This window comes from Neomonachus schauinslandi, chromosome 8 (assembly GCF_002201575.2).
Source record: "Neomonachus schauinslandi chromosome 8, ASM220157v2, whole genome shotgun sequence".
Classification (NCBI taxonomy): Eukaryota; Metazoa; Chordata; class Mammalia; order Carnivora; family Phocidae; genus Neomonachus; species Neomonachus schauinslandi.
In genome coordinates this window covers 143,484,132-143,498,921 of record NC_058410.1, presented here as the reverse complement: position 1 = coordinate 143,498,921, position 14,790 = coordinate 143,484,132, and the positions used below count along the sequence as shown (strand labels likewise).

At 48.6% G+C, this 14,790-nt stretch overlaps 2 protein-coding genes across 9 annotated transcripts in view; both read right to left on the bottom strand.

Moving 5' to 3' along the window:
- Positions 1-74, bottom strand: part of LOC110586616 (histone H4) — a 2,077-nt gene extending 2,003 nt beyond the window's left edge. The window contains exon 1 of the mRNA XM_044917590.1: positions 12-74. Within this exon, the coding sequence (XP_044773525.1) occupies positions 12-74 (63 nt within the window). The remainder of the gene's footprint in view (positions 1-11) is intronic.
- Positions 75-5,781: 5,707 nt separating this feature from the next.
- Positions 5,782-13,972, bottom strand: HFE (homeostatic iron regulator). Of its 8 annotated transcripts, none has more exons than XM_021696834.1 (6): positions 13,695-13,972; positions 10,555-10,818; positions 10,078-10,377; positions 9,002-9,277; positions 8,752-8,865; positions 5,782-7,831 (listed from the first exon to the last, which is right to left on the bottom strand). In XM_021696834.1, the coding sequence occupies exons 1-6, from the start codon at positions 13,768-13,770 to the stop codon at positions 7,791-7,793; spliced, it is 1,071 nt and encodes a 356-aa protein (XP_021552509.1). In that variant the 5' UTR covers positions 13,771-13,972; the 3' UTR covers positions 5,782-7,790. The 8 variants fall into 8 exon arrangements, with proteins under 8 accessions (XP_021552509.1, XP_044773510.1, XP_021552511.1 ...); XM_044917575.1 differs by having other exon boundaries at positions 10,078-10,353; XM_021696836.2 differs by lacking the exon at positions 13,695-13,972 and adding an exon at positions 12,094-12,123.
- Between the last annotated feature and the right edge of the window lie 818 nt (positions 13,973-14,790).

The window sequence follows — 14,790 nt, the reverse complement described above, 5'->3', positions numbered from 1 at the left end:
TCGCGCAGCACCTTGCGGTGGCGCTTGGCGCCGCCCTTGCCCAGGCCTTTCCCGCCCTTGCCGCGGCCAGACATGGTGGTGGTGCTAGTGGAAGTGACTGGGCTGTCTTCACGCGGCCCTTTAAATAGCATTTCTGCGGACCTGATTGAGAACACCGTGCCCTGGTGTTCTTTCCAAATTAGGTCGGTAAGGGGGTGGGGCAAGGAGGCCTCATTAACATTTGGATGTTTTGATTGGCCAGTGAAACCTCGCTCTTCGTCGGGCGGGCTGGAGGGGGAGGTACGGCTCTCACTCGTTTGAAAAGCTTGTTTCTCTTTTGTCCTGAGCTGTTTTTTCAGGGCGCGTTTGCAAATGGAATGTGTGTTTTTTTTTTTAACCAGGTAAAGCCGCTGACCAAAGAGAACCACTCAACGTTTCTTTTTATTTCCACTTAATAACTAATAAATTATGTAATGATTCCTTGAGGGGAATGTAGAGGAAATAATGTGAAGGACGGTGGAGTTATAGGTCAAGGGACTTTCCCTCCGGCTTCTTTAGTATTCCTATTAAACTGACGCATTTAGAAGGCCTTCTTTATGCTGGACAAAGTGTAAGCCTGGCCATCTAAAAGCTCTGGCCCTATGTTTGGAAACAAAAAAAACGAACAATTGCAAATTAAAACTTCTTGTTCCCTTTCGAACATTTGTTGAGGGATTCCTGTTTCTACAAAATCTGTGCGAGAGTTAGGGAACCTAAAGCTAAGCTTGGACAATCAGTTGCCCCTGGACCCTCTTCCTAGCCTGCTGGGCCTGTCTGATCTGCCTGCAGTTCCTAATAAACTCCCCTTTCCTCCTTAACTGATGCCTTTTCAACCTTCTCCAGGATTAGAGACAAGAACAAACGTTTTGTTGAGTGGGGGATTAATTGTAGGGCAGGGCTAATACTTGATTAAGGTCATAACAAAGCCTACAGGGCCCTCCCCTGGAGGGCTTTTGATGAGATTATTGGTGTTTTAAACAAGGCTAATCCCATTAAGGGGAAAAAAAAAAATAAAAAGCAGAATAGAGCAGAATTGGATCTGAATGTGGTTGGGAGAGGGCCTTCTCAAATAAAAAATTTCTCCTTAGCCTCCTGCTGCAGCTTTTGAAAATTTCCGTGATCAGACTTACTGGCACCCCCTCTCTCCAAAAAGTTCTTTGGACAGAGACTTTCTAACAATATCCTTCCTTATTTATTTAATAAATAAATGCCTGTTGTGGATACTTAAAATAAGACTATGTCCTGAGAGCGATCACACACATATATGTATAAAACCTCATACTTTCTCAGGTGAAAAGAGAAGAGTTCCAGGAGAGGGTAGAAAAGCTCTGAATGGCGTATGATTTGTAACCCTTCTGGAATTATTAAGTAGTTACATTCTTCTGCCCCAAATTGAGGGTTTTTAGGTTCCTGACTTTTACTTCCCTCACCCCTACCACAAACACATACTTTATAAGGGGGACTTAGCTAGGAAGAAATGTCAAACACTACAGAGAAAAAGTGTAGAGTCTGAGGTTATAAGTGAAACTGAAATCTCAACACGCTCTTTAATTCATGGAAATAAATAAAAATAGCATGTATATAATATGGTAATTTCATGCAAAAACCCATGGTGTGAGCCCCCCTTTATGCACATCCCAGCAGGTGCCCTCTGCATTTCAAGAAGAGATCTAGGCCAGCTTCCCCCCAATTTTATTTTGCCCATTCGATCATTAATAAAGCTTCACTTTTATTTTGACATCTTAGTCCTTTTTTCTATTCCCTTCTCCTAATGTCCTCTTTTATCAATTTTTCTCAATGACGTTGACTCAAAAATCATGAATGTCAGAACAGAAATATTTAAAACGTATACACATATAGATGTATATTTAAAATAGATCCTTCCACTCGGGGAAGAGTGCAGGTCCTACTTGGTCATGAGGCTCGGGAGAGGGGCGTGGCTCACTCTGGAACCTGTATTGCAGGCTTTCTTTTCACCCCACCCTCCCATCCTCAGAGAGAACCTGGCTTCAGAGAACCCTGTTCATTCAACATGTGAGGAAAGCCCTTCACCTAAAAACCCTACAAACAAGTTGTGGCTAATAAGTCACATCACACGTTTGAACGAATAACACCATGAGGTTAATCAAAGGTTTTATAAAAACATGAGATGCCTACAACCACCCTCTGCAGCAGATTAACTCGATCAAAGTATCAGAGCTGAGGACTGGTGTGTATACTATATATATAAATATAAATATACATAGTCAACTGTATATATATATATAGTCAACAAACAATTCTGATACTTGCCCAGGGTTGAGAACTACCACTATATATCGTCACTTTTAAGTGTGTAATTGTTCTTTAGTGAGACAAAATCCTAGGGTAGAAATGCTTTTGACCTATATTACAGCTGAAGAAAGGTATACGTTCAACCTGACCCAACATAGTTTTCCAGGGCTTTATAACATTAGTTATCTCCAGGAGTTTGGGGACATCCCTCCTGGTCTGGGGCAGACAGCTCTTCCAGCCACTGGCTGACAGTTCTTACTGCAGTTTAAGGCTTCAGTGCATTTCTCTTTTCCAGCCACCTAACCTTTACCCTGGTATGAATACCCATTGTCTTATTCACTTTCCCTAAATTCAATTTTCATTCCCATTGGCTTATCTGTGGTCTATAATATATACTGGGTTTTTCCCTAGTTTCCTTACTTCCTCTCCTTCCTGTTCTAGAAAATGTTCTACTTTTTCTTTTCAGTCCAAACATTCTACTGAAAGTTTTGTCCTGTCCACTTCCTCAGCCTGCTGTCTTTGTGTGGGTTTGCTCCTATAAACATTCTTAATGTATTTTGACCTACTAAAAAAAAGTTCTTTGGACAGAGAATTTCTAACAATATCCTTCCTTATACATTTATTTGTTTCAAAATTTTTATATAAATGTCTGTAATTAAATTGATTTTCAGATTTCCTTGAATACTTTCTTAATTGCATACACAAAGCACAAAAAGTATTTTGCACTTGTTTTAATGGTGAAACTGTGATTCCAAACATATACAAAGGAAAGACCACTGTTACCTTCATATTTAAAACAGATGCTCTCTTTGCACACATGGTCACGATGTTTTGGCAGTATCAAAGTTGGTTATTCCCTGTTTTATGACAATGCCATTGTGGTAACTGTTTAAGAAATAAAATTCAGGGCATTTAATCAACCCTAGAGTAAGGTTAACTGAGACTTAACCCTGGGGTTTACACAGATACTGGTACTTACCTGCCCCACCCCCACCCTGTCCCACCCCAAGTACACAGAAGACTCCAAAACTCTTTTTTAGACTCTTTGGATCAAAAGCTAGAATCTTATATGTAAAAAATAACAATACGTAAAAAAAAAAAAAAACCTACAAACAAACAGCAACAACAGTTTCTACCCCAATCTGGTGAATAAAATGATTCACAGGTGTTTCAAGGTTACTCATACCTAAATTTCTCCCTTAATGAGAAAGAGAATAAATAGGAATGTAAATTTATTCATTAGAAATTTGTTTATTAACAGAAAAAAATCCTTAAATTAAAAAAAAATACACGCAAAGAAAATGTTTCCAAATATTTATGAAAAAGTTATAGAGATAAGGCAAATTCTGAAATGTTAAAACACATTCCCTCCTCACTGCAGCAAACATCAGAGGTGTTGCCACCAGGAGCATCCCAAAGAGATAATAACAATGCCACACTACGTGTTTTCTTGACACAGAAACAGGTTTTTTATAGCGGTTATGAGCTTGACTCTGAGCCAGACGAGGTAGAATAAAAATCGAGCACAATAATTTTCTAGCTGTGTAACCTTCAGCAAGTTATGTAACCTCTCTGTGCTTTGGTTTCCATACAACAAAATAAGGGTAATGAAATAACCATGGTTCCTACTTCACCGGATTCTTCAGAAACAATATCCCAAACAAGGCTTGGCATCTAGTAAGTACATAATCATTGTTAGCTGAAAAAAAAAATAGTTTTAGAAAATAGTCATGCAATGGAAGGCATGTGTGCGGGATGTCAAGTCAACCCAGGCTTTGTAATGAAATCGTCACACAAGATCATTAATAATGAGTTGACATTCTACCTTTTCACACTGATTCCAAAAGAGAAACGAAAAAAAGATGACCCAAAGTCTACAGAAAGAAATCAAAACCCCAAATACCCGTCCATCGATGTGAAAATCTTAAATGTTTAAAGTCAGGCATTCTTGAGTTCTAGTCATTATTAGATTGGAGTGTGATTAGAAAAAAAATTATAGTTTAAAAATGGTAGCTTATAAGAATTTTCCAGCATTTTAGAGAAGGCGTTATGTTTTCGAAGGCGTATGTGTGTGGACATGAAGAATGTTTCGTGGTGCATCAAGCCCACTCAGCCCTGTAAGACCATATTACTCAGACACAGCAAGAAAGTCTGCCTCCACCTCCCAGCGGGTCTTAACCAACGGCTGCAGCTGAACTACAAGGATTTCCAAAGGTCTTCCTCTGTTCCGTTCTCTGTTCAGGCAGCTCAGCAGTGCCCTGTGATCAAACCAGCTGGTGACTCGTTTCTTATTTCCTCAAGTTCTCAGGGGCTTTTCTCCACAAAAATCTCCAGCGCCCACCTCTTCTCTCTCTCTCCCTAGCCCTGCAGGAACCACCCCCCCCCCCACCGCCGCCACCCGCCCCAGGACTAGACAATCACATGACCACTGTGACACTTCCGACCGTAGCCACCAGGTGGCACCCTTCTCCACACGACCGCGCTTTGTTTGTGGGTGGTTTTGCCAGAGGCCAAATAGGATCCAGAGTTTAAAATGTAGGTCTTTGATTTTTCAAATGTAGTTGATCTTAAGTATAGATGAACAAGGGAAGAAAAATTAAGCTAAGAAACACTGAAAGAAAATAGAGGTTTATTACTTCCATTATAAAAAGAATGGGTGGCTCAGTAGGTTAAGGGTCTGCCTTGGGCTCAGGTCATGATCCCAGAGTCCTGGGATCCATCGAGCCCTGCGCCAGGCTTCCTGGTCAGCGGAGAGCCTGCTTCTCCCTTTCCCTCTGCTTCTCCCTCTCCCTCTGCTTCTCCCCCTGGCATATACTCTCTCTCACTCTCTCTCTCTCAAGTAAATAAATAAAATCTTTAAAAATATATATAAAAAGAAAAGTAAGAGGCCACAGTCACCAATGGTTAGTGAAAGTCCCACTGTGAAGACAGGTGTTTCTTGAAATCTCAGTCTGTGTGAAAGAAAACCAATATAACACACACCATTCCCTAATTAGTTGTATCCTTAATGAGCTGGAAGAGCAAGGGAACCTTTTGGGCAGTATGTTCTGAGTACAGAATGATATCCAGAGAGAATCTGTCGGTGTGCTTTCAATATGGTTTGGAAGTAAAATAGCCAACACGTAACAGCTTAGATGAAAATGTTTCTAGAGTGAGGAAAAACAACTAATTCAGCTACCCGAGTTTAATGAAGATATTCCATAAAACAAAATGTAAAAAAATCAGAAGCATATCAATGTCCCACAAATGACCCAATGATTAAGTTGATTAATCCATAACATTGATAAGTACCTAAGAAAAATCATACCGTGGTGCTTGGGTGGCTCAGTCAGTTAAGCATCTGACTCTGAATTTTGGCTGAAATTGTGACTGAGATTGAGGCCCACGCTGGGCTCTGCACTGGGCGTGGAGCCTGCTTAAGGTTCTCTCTCTCTCCCTCTACCCCTTGGCCCCCTAAAAAAAAAAAATCATACAGTATACAACACAATTAATTGTACGCTTATTTAAGTGTATTTGTTGATTTTATATATTTTAATATAGCAATACTGAGAGGAAATACACAGATCATTCATAGGGTTTATCACTAGCTACTGGAATGATAGTTTCAATTCATTCAATTCAATTCATTCAATTCAAACTCATTTTCAACTTTTTGACAATAAGCACAAATTACATGTACTTTTATCCACCTAACTTTCGTAACCAGAAAAAAAAGTTAAAAAAAAAATTGTCGTGATCTCTTTGCCCAAATTCAGTAACTACCAAACAAACCATAGAGCTTTATTTGGTCTTCTGAGGCACCTGCCATGGGAGACAGAATGCCTTGTTGCCAGTAAAGTGGCCAAACATACATAGCAACAGAAAGGAAACACCGGCCATCCGGGTGTCTGTGTTAGTATTCTTTTGAACATGGTCCGATAAATTACTTGCCCAGAATGGAGTAATTCCTGATGAGTTTCTTTTCTTAATGTGCACAGTTGGGGAAGAGAACCAGACTCCCAGGAGCCCCAGGAACACGCCAGGGTACCCCCAGGCCACTCAGTGGCATCTGTTTTACCATCTTTAATACGACAGACGGTCGTTCCGGTTCCTGGAGGGAAATGCCACCCGGCTTCTGACTCTGGAGGCACGGGCAGAACAAAAACACTGTGGGGTCCAACACATCCACTGAGGGACACCGCCGATCCCCGTCCGGACCCAGGGCCCGAGAGACGCGCCAGACAGAGCCGACTGGGGTGGCAGCAGAGTAAGCTGGCCACACGCTGGATTTCTTTCCGCAGAGACTTCGAAAGGAAATGGCTGAGGTTATTTTCTGCTGTTTTCCCTTCGCTTTGGTCAAGCTCGCTGAGAATGAAGACACTGGGGCCACAGAAGAGCCGTGCCCCCCCCCCCATTTCCTGGCACATCTAAAGCATCTAATGCCACGGCATGTGAGATGGATCAGAGTCAGACTGACTGAGCTGAAACCTCTCTAGCCCTGGAAGGCTGTGAGATACTCCCTACTTCATTTTGTTCACCTAAAAAACCCATGAGGATAATAGTTCTTATATCAGAGAATTATGGTAAGAATCATAATGTAAGCAGGTGCTCAGAACTCAGTCTGGCAGCAAGTGCTTTTTTTTATAAGTGTCAGCCACCTTATCATCACCATCATCATCCTTAGGATCACTTTCCTTATCATTTCATTAGCAGAATCCAAGTAGGAAATGACTGCGTTACTTCAAGCCTGGCATGCCAGAGAGGCACTGTGAACGCATTCGTGTAAATTGTGACTCTGGGGAAACCTATGTGACACCTTGCTGCCAGTTAGAAAAACATACCCCTCCTCAAGACGTTTCCTGCCCACTTTCTGGAAAACTATCATGAATAAACACAGGCATCCACAATGGCTCTTCCGAGGGTACCTCCATGGGTTGTACAGTGCACGGCCTTCACCGCTGTACAATGACCCACTTCACCCTCTGGTGGAAGAGACCACAGGGCTTGGTGACAGGTGAATTACTGGGTAACAGAGAGAGAGAGGATCAAAAGGCAATTAGATGGGCCTAGGAAATGCCTGGATGTGTGTGCAAAATTCTGGTAAGGGCATGAGAGTGTTATGTCCCGGGGAGAAAGTTCATCGTTTTTCTCAGATGTTGAAAGGAACCGTGAGTCTCCCAAATTTCAGGAGCGTTATTCCAGAGGTAGGAGATGAGATGACATGGGCATATGAAGTGGGAAGTGATGCAGAAATGAAGGCAGGCCCTAGAGGCAGCTTGAGATTCAAGGCAGCTGGTTCTGCCCAGAGGCCGGCGCTGGGGCTCATAGGCATGCAGGAACTCAAAAACCAAAATGGGAGAAACTTCTCAAAAATGAACATGGCAGGCCACAAGCAGAGAGTTCCTGGGGCAGTTCCTGTTCGTTCAGTCCAATTCTGCCCTGGAACATGAAGAAGGCCACAGGGGTACCCCTTCTCTTTGAGTCTCCACGTCTCCTCCCCACGAGGGGTCTGCAGGCTGTCACGTACATTCAGCCAAGACGTAGTCCCCCAAGGCTCCTCCTGCAGAGACAAGAGACGGAAAAGGGGCATCGCAGACCCGAGCACCCTGCTGCCTAGTCCCTGGCCCTCACCTCCCACATCCATTCACCTCAACTGGGACCACCCCCTTCCCTGAGCACCATCATCTCTCACCTGGAGTTGCTTACCAGCTCTCTAGCTGGCTCCTTGCCTCCCATCTCACCTCCTGACACTCATTCTCCAACTGCCCAGACCGTGTCCCCCATATTGTCCCTGCACTGACTTTCCAGGGCTCCCTGGCTAGCATCCTCGAGGCCCCCAGAGCTCCGCCTGGCTGGCTTCCATCTGCCCCTCCCCCGCCCCCCAGATGCTCAGGAGGCAGGCGTGCACCCTGGTGATGGATAGGCGGAGACACAATCATTTCTCACCTCCCACTATGCCTCATGCTCTGCCATGTGCACGGCTGCCCCATCTGGGTAGACCCCCCTTGTCCTCAACCTTTCCTAAAGCCATCTACCTCAAGGCCCAGAATCCTTGGTCAATCCTCAGCAGGTCATGGCCATTCCTTCTTTTGACACCCAGAGAATGGTCTGTCTTAGGACCTTAAGGGCTCTCCTTTAACTGTGTTTGCTTGTGCTACAGATTTCATTCCCTTCTAGATGTGGGTTCTAAGAATAGCAACAGCGATGAACCCAACTGCAAAGCCCATGTACTACTTTAAGGAGCATCTCGCAAAACAGTAGGTGCTCAAAAGAAGTTTGTTGAATTTGGAGCTTTCATTCTAGGAAAACAATTCATTCCTGCTCCCGGGGTGGAAGCTGTGTCCCCAAAGAGAAAAAGAGGAACAGGCTTCTTTCAGATGGACACCAAATCCCCTTCGCCCTCCCTCAGCCCGCTTCCTGATGCATTAATGTGTCCTGGGGTCAGAGGAACTGAGAGACTTCCTCCTTCTTCCTACTCACTCGAAGCCTGCCTTTTCCTTAAGATTCTGAACAGAATTCCAATAAAAAAGAGGATGACGCCCACAGCGATCCCACCGATGACTCCAGTGAGCAGGGTGCCAGGCACCGGGGGTTCTAAAACAGCAAAAGCAAGTGAAAGCTGGGACTGCGGCCCCAGCCCGGCTCAGACCCTCCCCTCACTGCCATGCTGACCCCTCTGGTTCCGCCCACAACGGACTTTTCCCACCCCCCCCCCAGCTCCCATCCGTACCCCAGGAGGCAGTGAGGGGCTGATCCAGGCCTGGGTGCTCCACCTGGCAGGTGTATCTCCGCTCTTCCCCAGGGGGCACAGCCAGCGCCACCCAGCCCTGGTAGGTCCCATCCCCGTTGGGCAGCACGTCTTTCAGCTCAACGTCCTTGGCATCCAGGGGCTGCCTGTCCTTCAGCCACTTCATGGTGATGTTCCGGGGGTAGAAGTTCAAAGCCTGACACTGTAGGGTGCTCACCGCCGAGGCCACGTGATGGGTCACCTTCACCAAAGGAGGCACTGGACAGGAAGGAGGAAGGATCTGGAGAGGGGAGCTTTCTACCCTTGCCAAGAAGACTGGAACTCTCACTTCCCTTTCTCTACGGGCTGGAGGAAGAAGCCAACCCTAGGCCGATGCTGCTGCGTGAGTCACCATACTGTGTCCTAAACCATGTCTCAGGACTCAGCTGCGATGGGGTGCTGCATGGTAGATAGTCAAGCCCATGCTCCTGTCCCGTATATAAATATGCATACCTGCATCTCGCGGCTTCTGTCCTTTGTCAATACAGTAAATGGAATCGGACGAAATTCCCCTGTATGTGGATTTGATTGACTAAGCCCTATTGGTTCATTCTACCTGGCTCAGCCCAGTAAGAATTCTTGTAAGAAGGGGCCCTGGAAGATTGGAAGCCCTCAGGGACTCTCTCTCTGTTCTGTGAAAGTAACCTTTAACCTCCAAACGATTCTACTACTCTGCCTGGTTGCCTCCTTTGGTAATTGCTTGGCTTGGCATTCATGTGATAATTGACATCTCTGAAATTCCTAAAAGGTATAAATATACACAGGTTCTCAGTTAAATCAAAAAATCACAGATACGTCTTTGGCCACATGTAGGGAGAAAAAAAAAAACACCCTAAAACCATGCCCCTGGGCTGGGTCCTACATCTCAGTTATAAGGTGGAGACCTCAGACCTCAGCGCCTTCCCCGAGAGTCACGTGACCCTGGCCCCCTGGGAAAGTGCAGCCCGGACCTCGCCCGGCACCTGCGGACGCTGCTGCATGGGGAGAGTCTGCGGGCAGACGGAGCGCTCCCACCATACCTTGCCGGTCCAGGGCCCCTCTCCCCAGCTCCAGCAAGCGCTGCAGCTGCTCCGGGCAGTCCCTCTCGAGGTAGGCCCTGTTCTGTTTGGCCCGAATCTTGTTCACTTCCCACTCCAGCTTGGTGGCCTGGGCCTTGGGCTCTGCTGCTCTCCAGTCCAGCGTCTCGGGGCAGAATTCCAGATGGTTCTGCCCGTCGTACCCGTACTTCCAGAATCCCCTGGTGCTGTTGTCCTCTTGCACCTCGCAACCCAGGATCACTTGCAGGGTGTGGGACTCTGACAACACCCCGAGCTTCGTTACTGAAACCAAAGGAGTAAGTCCCTGTCTCAGCATCCATCCCCAGGGACCCCAGGACCTCAGGCTCCTGCCCTCCTCCCCCAGGACCTCAGACTCCCTGCTTGCTCACCCAGAGCCATCTTCCAGCTACAGGAATGTGCTCTGCCCACCTCGGAAGGGAGAGCGCCCTCTCCACGTACCCTTGCTATGGTTGTGATTGTCCATGATGGTCCAGAAGTCGACGATGAACATGTGATCCCACCCTTTCAGGCTCTGACTCAGCTGCAGCCACAGTGGGCTGGCGGCCCCGCCCCGGACCCACTGGGCGCGGGGCTCTGCACGGCGACTCTCGTGACTGTAGGACACGAATAGCTGGTCGTCCACGTAGCCCAAGGCCTCAAACAGGGGCAGCCCAAGGTCCGGCACCGAGGCGCCCATGAAGAGGTAGCGCAGGGAATGGGACCCTGGGGGGAAGGCAAGAGGACAGCTCCGTGAGCTGCAAGCGGAGTGGGGGGCGGACAGGCCACAGCCCTGCTGGATCAAACTCACAGCACCAGCTGTGTCTGGGCCCACCCCACTGCACGTGAGCTGCAGGGCCTCTCCGCCCTCCGCCACAGGCCTGGGTGCTCTCGCCCCCCCGGGGGGCTGCCACCACCCCCCTCGGAGCTCCCAGCCTCTGCCCCACTTCCCACATTTAGGGCAATCTCCCCTGCAGCCCACAAACTCTCAGATCCCAAGGGTCTCTCGCTGGGGCAGCCGAGCTCAGGGGTTGATGCTCAGGGCGAATTGGATCCAAGTGCTGAGGAATTCACTGTTGGGTTTTTTCCACGACTCCCGTCTCTAAACCCTTTCCTGTGTAAATGTTTGCCGTGAAATGCTGGCAGATCCGCTGATCCATAACTAAGACACTTTCAGAGCAAACACGGAAGAAGCCCCGGTAAGAGCAAGTGAGAGTTTCCCTTCCTTCCGCTGATGAACGCCCAAGGCCTAGAACAGCTCCTGGCATGTACTAGGGGCTCAGTACATGCCTGTTAGATGGATCGATGACGACTCCTTGGTTTTCATCTCTGGCCCTGAACTCCAGATGGAGGCGCTGTAGAAGGTGTGCAGAGTCTAACTCTTGATTTCCCCCAAGCTGCTCTTTCTTCTGCCTTCCCCATCTCAGAAATGGCATCACCTATCACCCCATTGCTCAGGCCAATAAAACGTTTAAAATAACAAAATAATTTTTAAAGAACAGAGTCGCCTTTGACTTTTCTCTGTCTCTCACACGGCACCGGGGTCCTTCGGCAACTTCCTCTTGAATACATCCAGGATGCTGCTCTTCTCCTCGTCTGCCTGCCCCCAGGCCTGGCCGCCGCGTCCGGCTGGCACCCAGCAACAGTTTCCCGGCTGCTCCCGGCTCTGACTGCGACTTCCTTCACCCCTGCCTCCTGCAGACCAGCGAGAGCAACCCTTCCCAAAGCTGTGCCAGATCAGGTCCGTCCTCGGCTGGAACCCACACGGCAGCCCGTGAGGTCCTAGGAGGCCTGGCCTGTGGCCCGTGGCTGAGCCCCTGACGAGTCCCGGCCTCTGGTCCCTATGCTCGTGCTGTACCCCAGACGCTCCTAACTGGGGAGCTCTGTCTCCCAGCAGACACTTGGCAACGTCTGGAGACATTTGTGACCGTCATAACCGGCGGATTGCTACTAACACCCCGTGAGTAAAGCACATCCTACGATGCACACAACGGTCCTCACCACAGACAGGGGTCAGTTTCCCCGAGGGTGCAGTCCCTGCTTCCACTCCACTTGCGGGGTCCACTCAGCTCGTCTGGGAAGCTTCCAGCCGGCACCAGCCCTGTTTCCTTCAGCTCTCGGCTCCACCGCCAGCCTGAGAGGAGCCTGCCCCGGCCTCCCCACCTCACCGGTCTCCACAGCTCCTGCTGCTACCTGGGGCGCTGGGTCCTCTTGTTAGTTTATTGTCATCTCCCCAAGAGAACGCAAAATGCCAGAGGGCAAGGACTTGGCTCCCTGCTACCTCCCTGGGGTCCAGAACAGTGCAACTCACGCTCTGTTACTCCCTTTCTACGCGTGAACAACGAATATCTCTGTTCCACATCAAACTGAGGATTCAACCTCTACTGTGGTGTGACATTTAAGAATCACAGCTATGGAGGCGCTGGTTCTGCCTCAAAAGCCCAGGGTAACGTGGAACAAAATTACCCATGAGCAGGTCATGCCTCATTCTTGTCATCTTTGTAACGTGGATACACATACGACCTTCCCTCCAAGTGTTGTTCTCAGACCGTGTAGAAGGTGTGCAAAGAGTCACGGTCACCTGAGATTAGGAACAGTGGTGGTACTTCATTTTTCATCAGAGAACCAGATCCCACGTTCTTTCTAACCTGGGGAAGGATAACCCGAGGGCCAGTTAACACTAGTAAAATCGCCCTATGACTGGTTCCTACCTCCCAATGCTGGGTGGAGTCAAACCAGATCACAGAGACGAAGGTGATTTAAAACTGAGTTAAATGTTAGTCATCACGTTGGCATCCTTTAGTAAAAACCCATTAGTTATGTACAGTACGATTAACGTTGCAAATCAACCCCCCCCTCCCCCCGCTGAAAACGAGAACTCTTCCGTTCAGTTCAAAAGTCCAGAAATCACCGTTATGATGAAAAACTACAGTTTTTCCAGGCAAAAGAATAACCGGCCGCCAAGAGTCAGTAAGGCCGGGGTCAGATCAGTCTCGGGTGCCTCCCCTGACCCCGAGATGGAAAGGGGTGGGAGGAGGGGCGCGGGAAGCCCAGCCCCCCGCTCGCTCCAGCAGCGCCCCCCACGTGCCGGCGAGACCGGGTGCGGGGGGGCGGGGAGGGACCCCGCTCAGCCGAGGCCTGCTGCCCTCCGCCAGCCCTGAGCCTCAACACCCCGGCCGGGCCCACGTCGTCTTTGGGGAGAAGAACTTCCTGTTTGGGGACGACAGGAGAAAACACGACATGGCCCAAAGCAGAACGAGGGCACCCAGCTCGGAGTCCGAGGGCCCGGGGACCCTAGCTCAGCCCGGATGAGAAACGCACAGATTTGGAGTTAAAAGTAGTTAAAAGCGCCACAGTCGGCGGAGGGGGCGGGTGGCTCCGAGCGCCACCCTGGGGAGCTGCGGCGGGGCGGGGGGCGCACAGGTCCCGGGCGAGGGGGCCCGCAAACCCGCCCGCACCCGGCGGCGGAGCCCCTCCCGGGAGAGTCGGGGAAAGGCTGCGCTCGGGGCCGAGCCGTTCCACCCCCGCCCCCCCCGCACTTGGCCACCCCAGGGGCTCAGCGAAGCTGGTTTCGGTCTCGTCCCCCGGAGGCCCGGACTCACGCGGCGGCCGCCCGAGCGCGGCCACGGTCCGCAGCAGGAGCAGCGCGAGCAGCGCGCGCCGCGCTCCCGGGTCCATCTCGGCGCTGCGACCGCGCGTCTCCCCGGCTCGCGCCGCGCGTCCCGGAGCTTCACCCGCCTCCGAGCCGCGGCGACGTGGGCATGGCCAGCAAGTCACCCTGGAGTCGCTGCCCGGGCTGCGGGGATTCCAGACAAAACTTCCTGGCCAGTGCCATCCCTTTCCGGGCAGTGGCTGAAAAGAAACGCGCCTGCTGAACTTGAACTCTCCGGCAGCCTGAGCACGGGCTTGTGAAACACTCCGTGACCCAGCTGTCCCTGCGGGTTTCCAGGCCTAAGGGGACGTTGCTGATGGGGGGAAAGTATGCTTAACAATGGTCCGACCTGAATAGCTTAATTTCTGATATTCGATATTTAAATCGTAATTTAAGAATTAGCGATACATTTTCAAAGTGTTTATCTGAAGTTCAGCTTGCCGATCTTGTTATTGAACTTAAAAATACAGTTTTTGTGTAAAACTTCCATTTTATTCACACAGTAGAAATAATTAAATCCTAGGTTTAATAAATTAGAACCTACTGAAACATCTTTCACAATTTACATAAATTAAATTTAGTTTCTGGTTTCTTTTATTTAGCATGATGTTTTCACGTTTCTTTTTCGTGGACGAACAGTATTCCATTAGACCCCATATCCATTCGTCAATTGATGAAAACTAGATTATTTCAACTTTGTGCCTATTAGGATAATGCTGCTCTGAACACTTGTGTACCCATTTTTGTGTGGACTTATATTTTATTTTCTTTTGGGTGTACACCTAGGGGCGGAATTGCTGGGTCATATGATGACTCCATGTTTAATTAACCTTTTGAGGAACCGCCAGACCGTCTTCCAAAGTGGCTACACCATTTTGCGCTCTCATCAGCAGTGAATGACAGTTCCGATTTCTCTACACCTTTGCCAACACTTCCTATGGTTCATCTTTATAATGCTAGCCATCCTAGTCAGTGAGAAGTAGTGCTTCGTTGTGCTTTGGATTTGCATTTCCCTGATGACTGGTGATATTGAACATCTTTTTTTT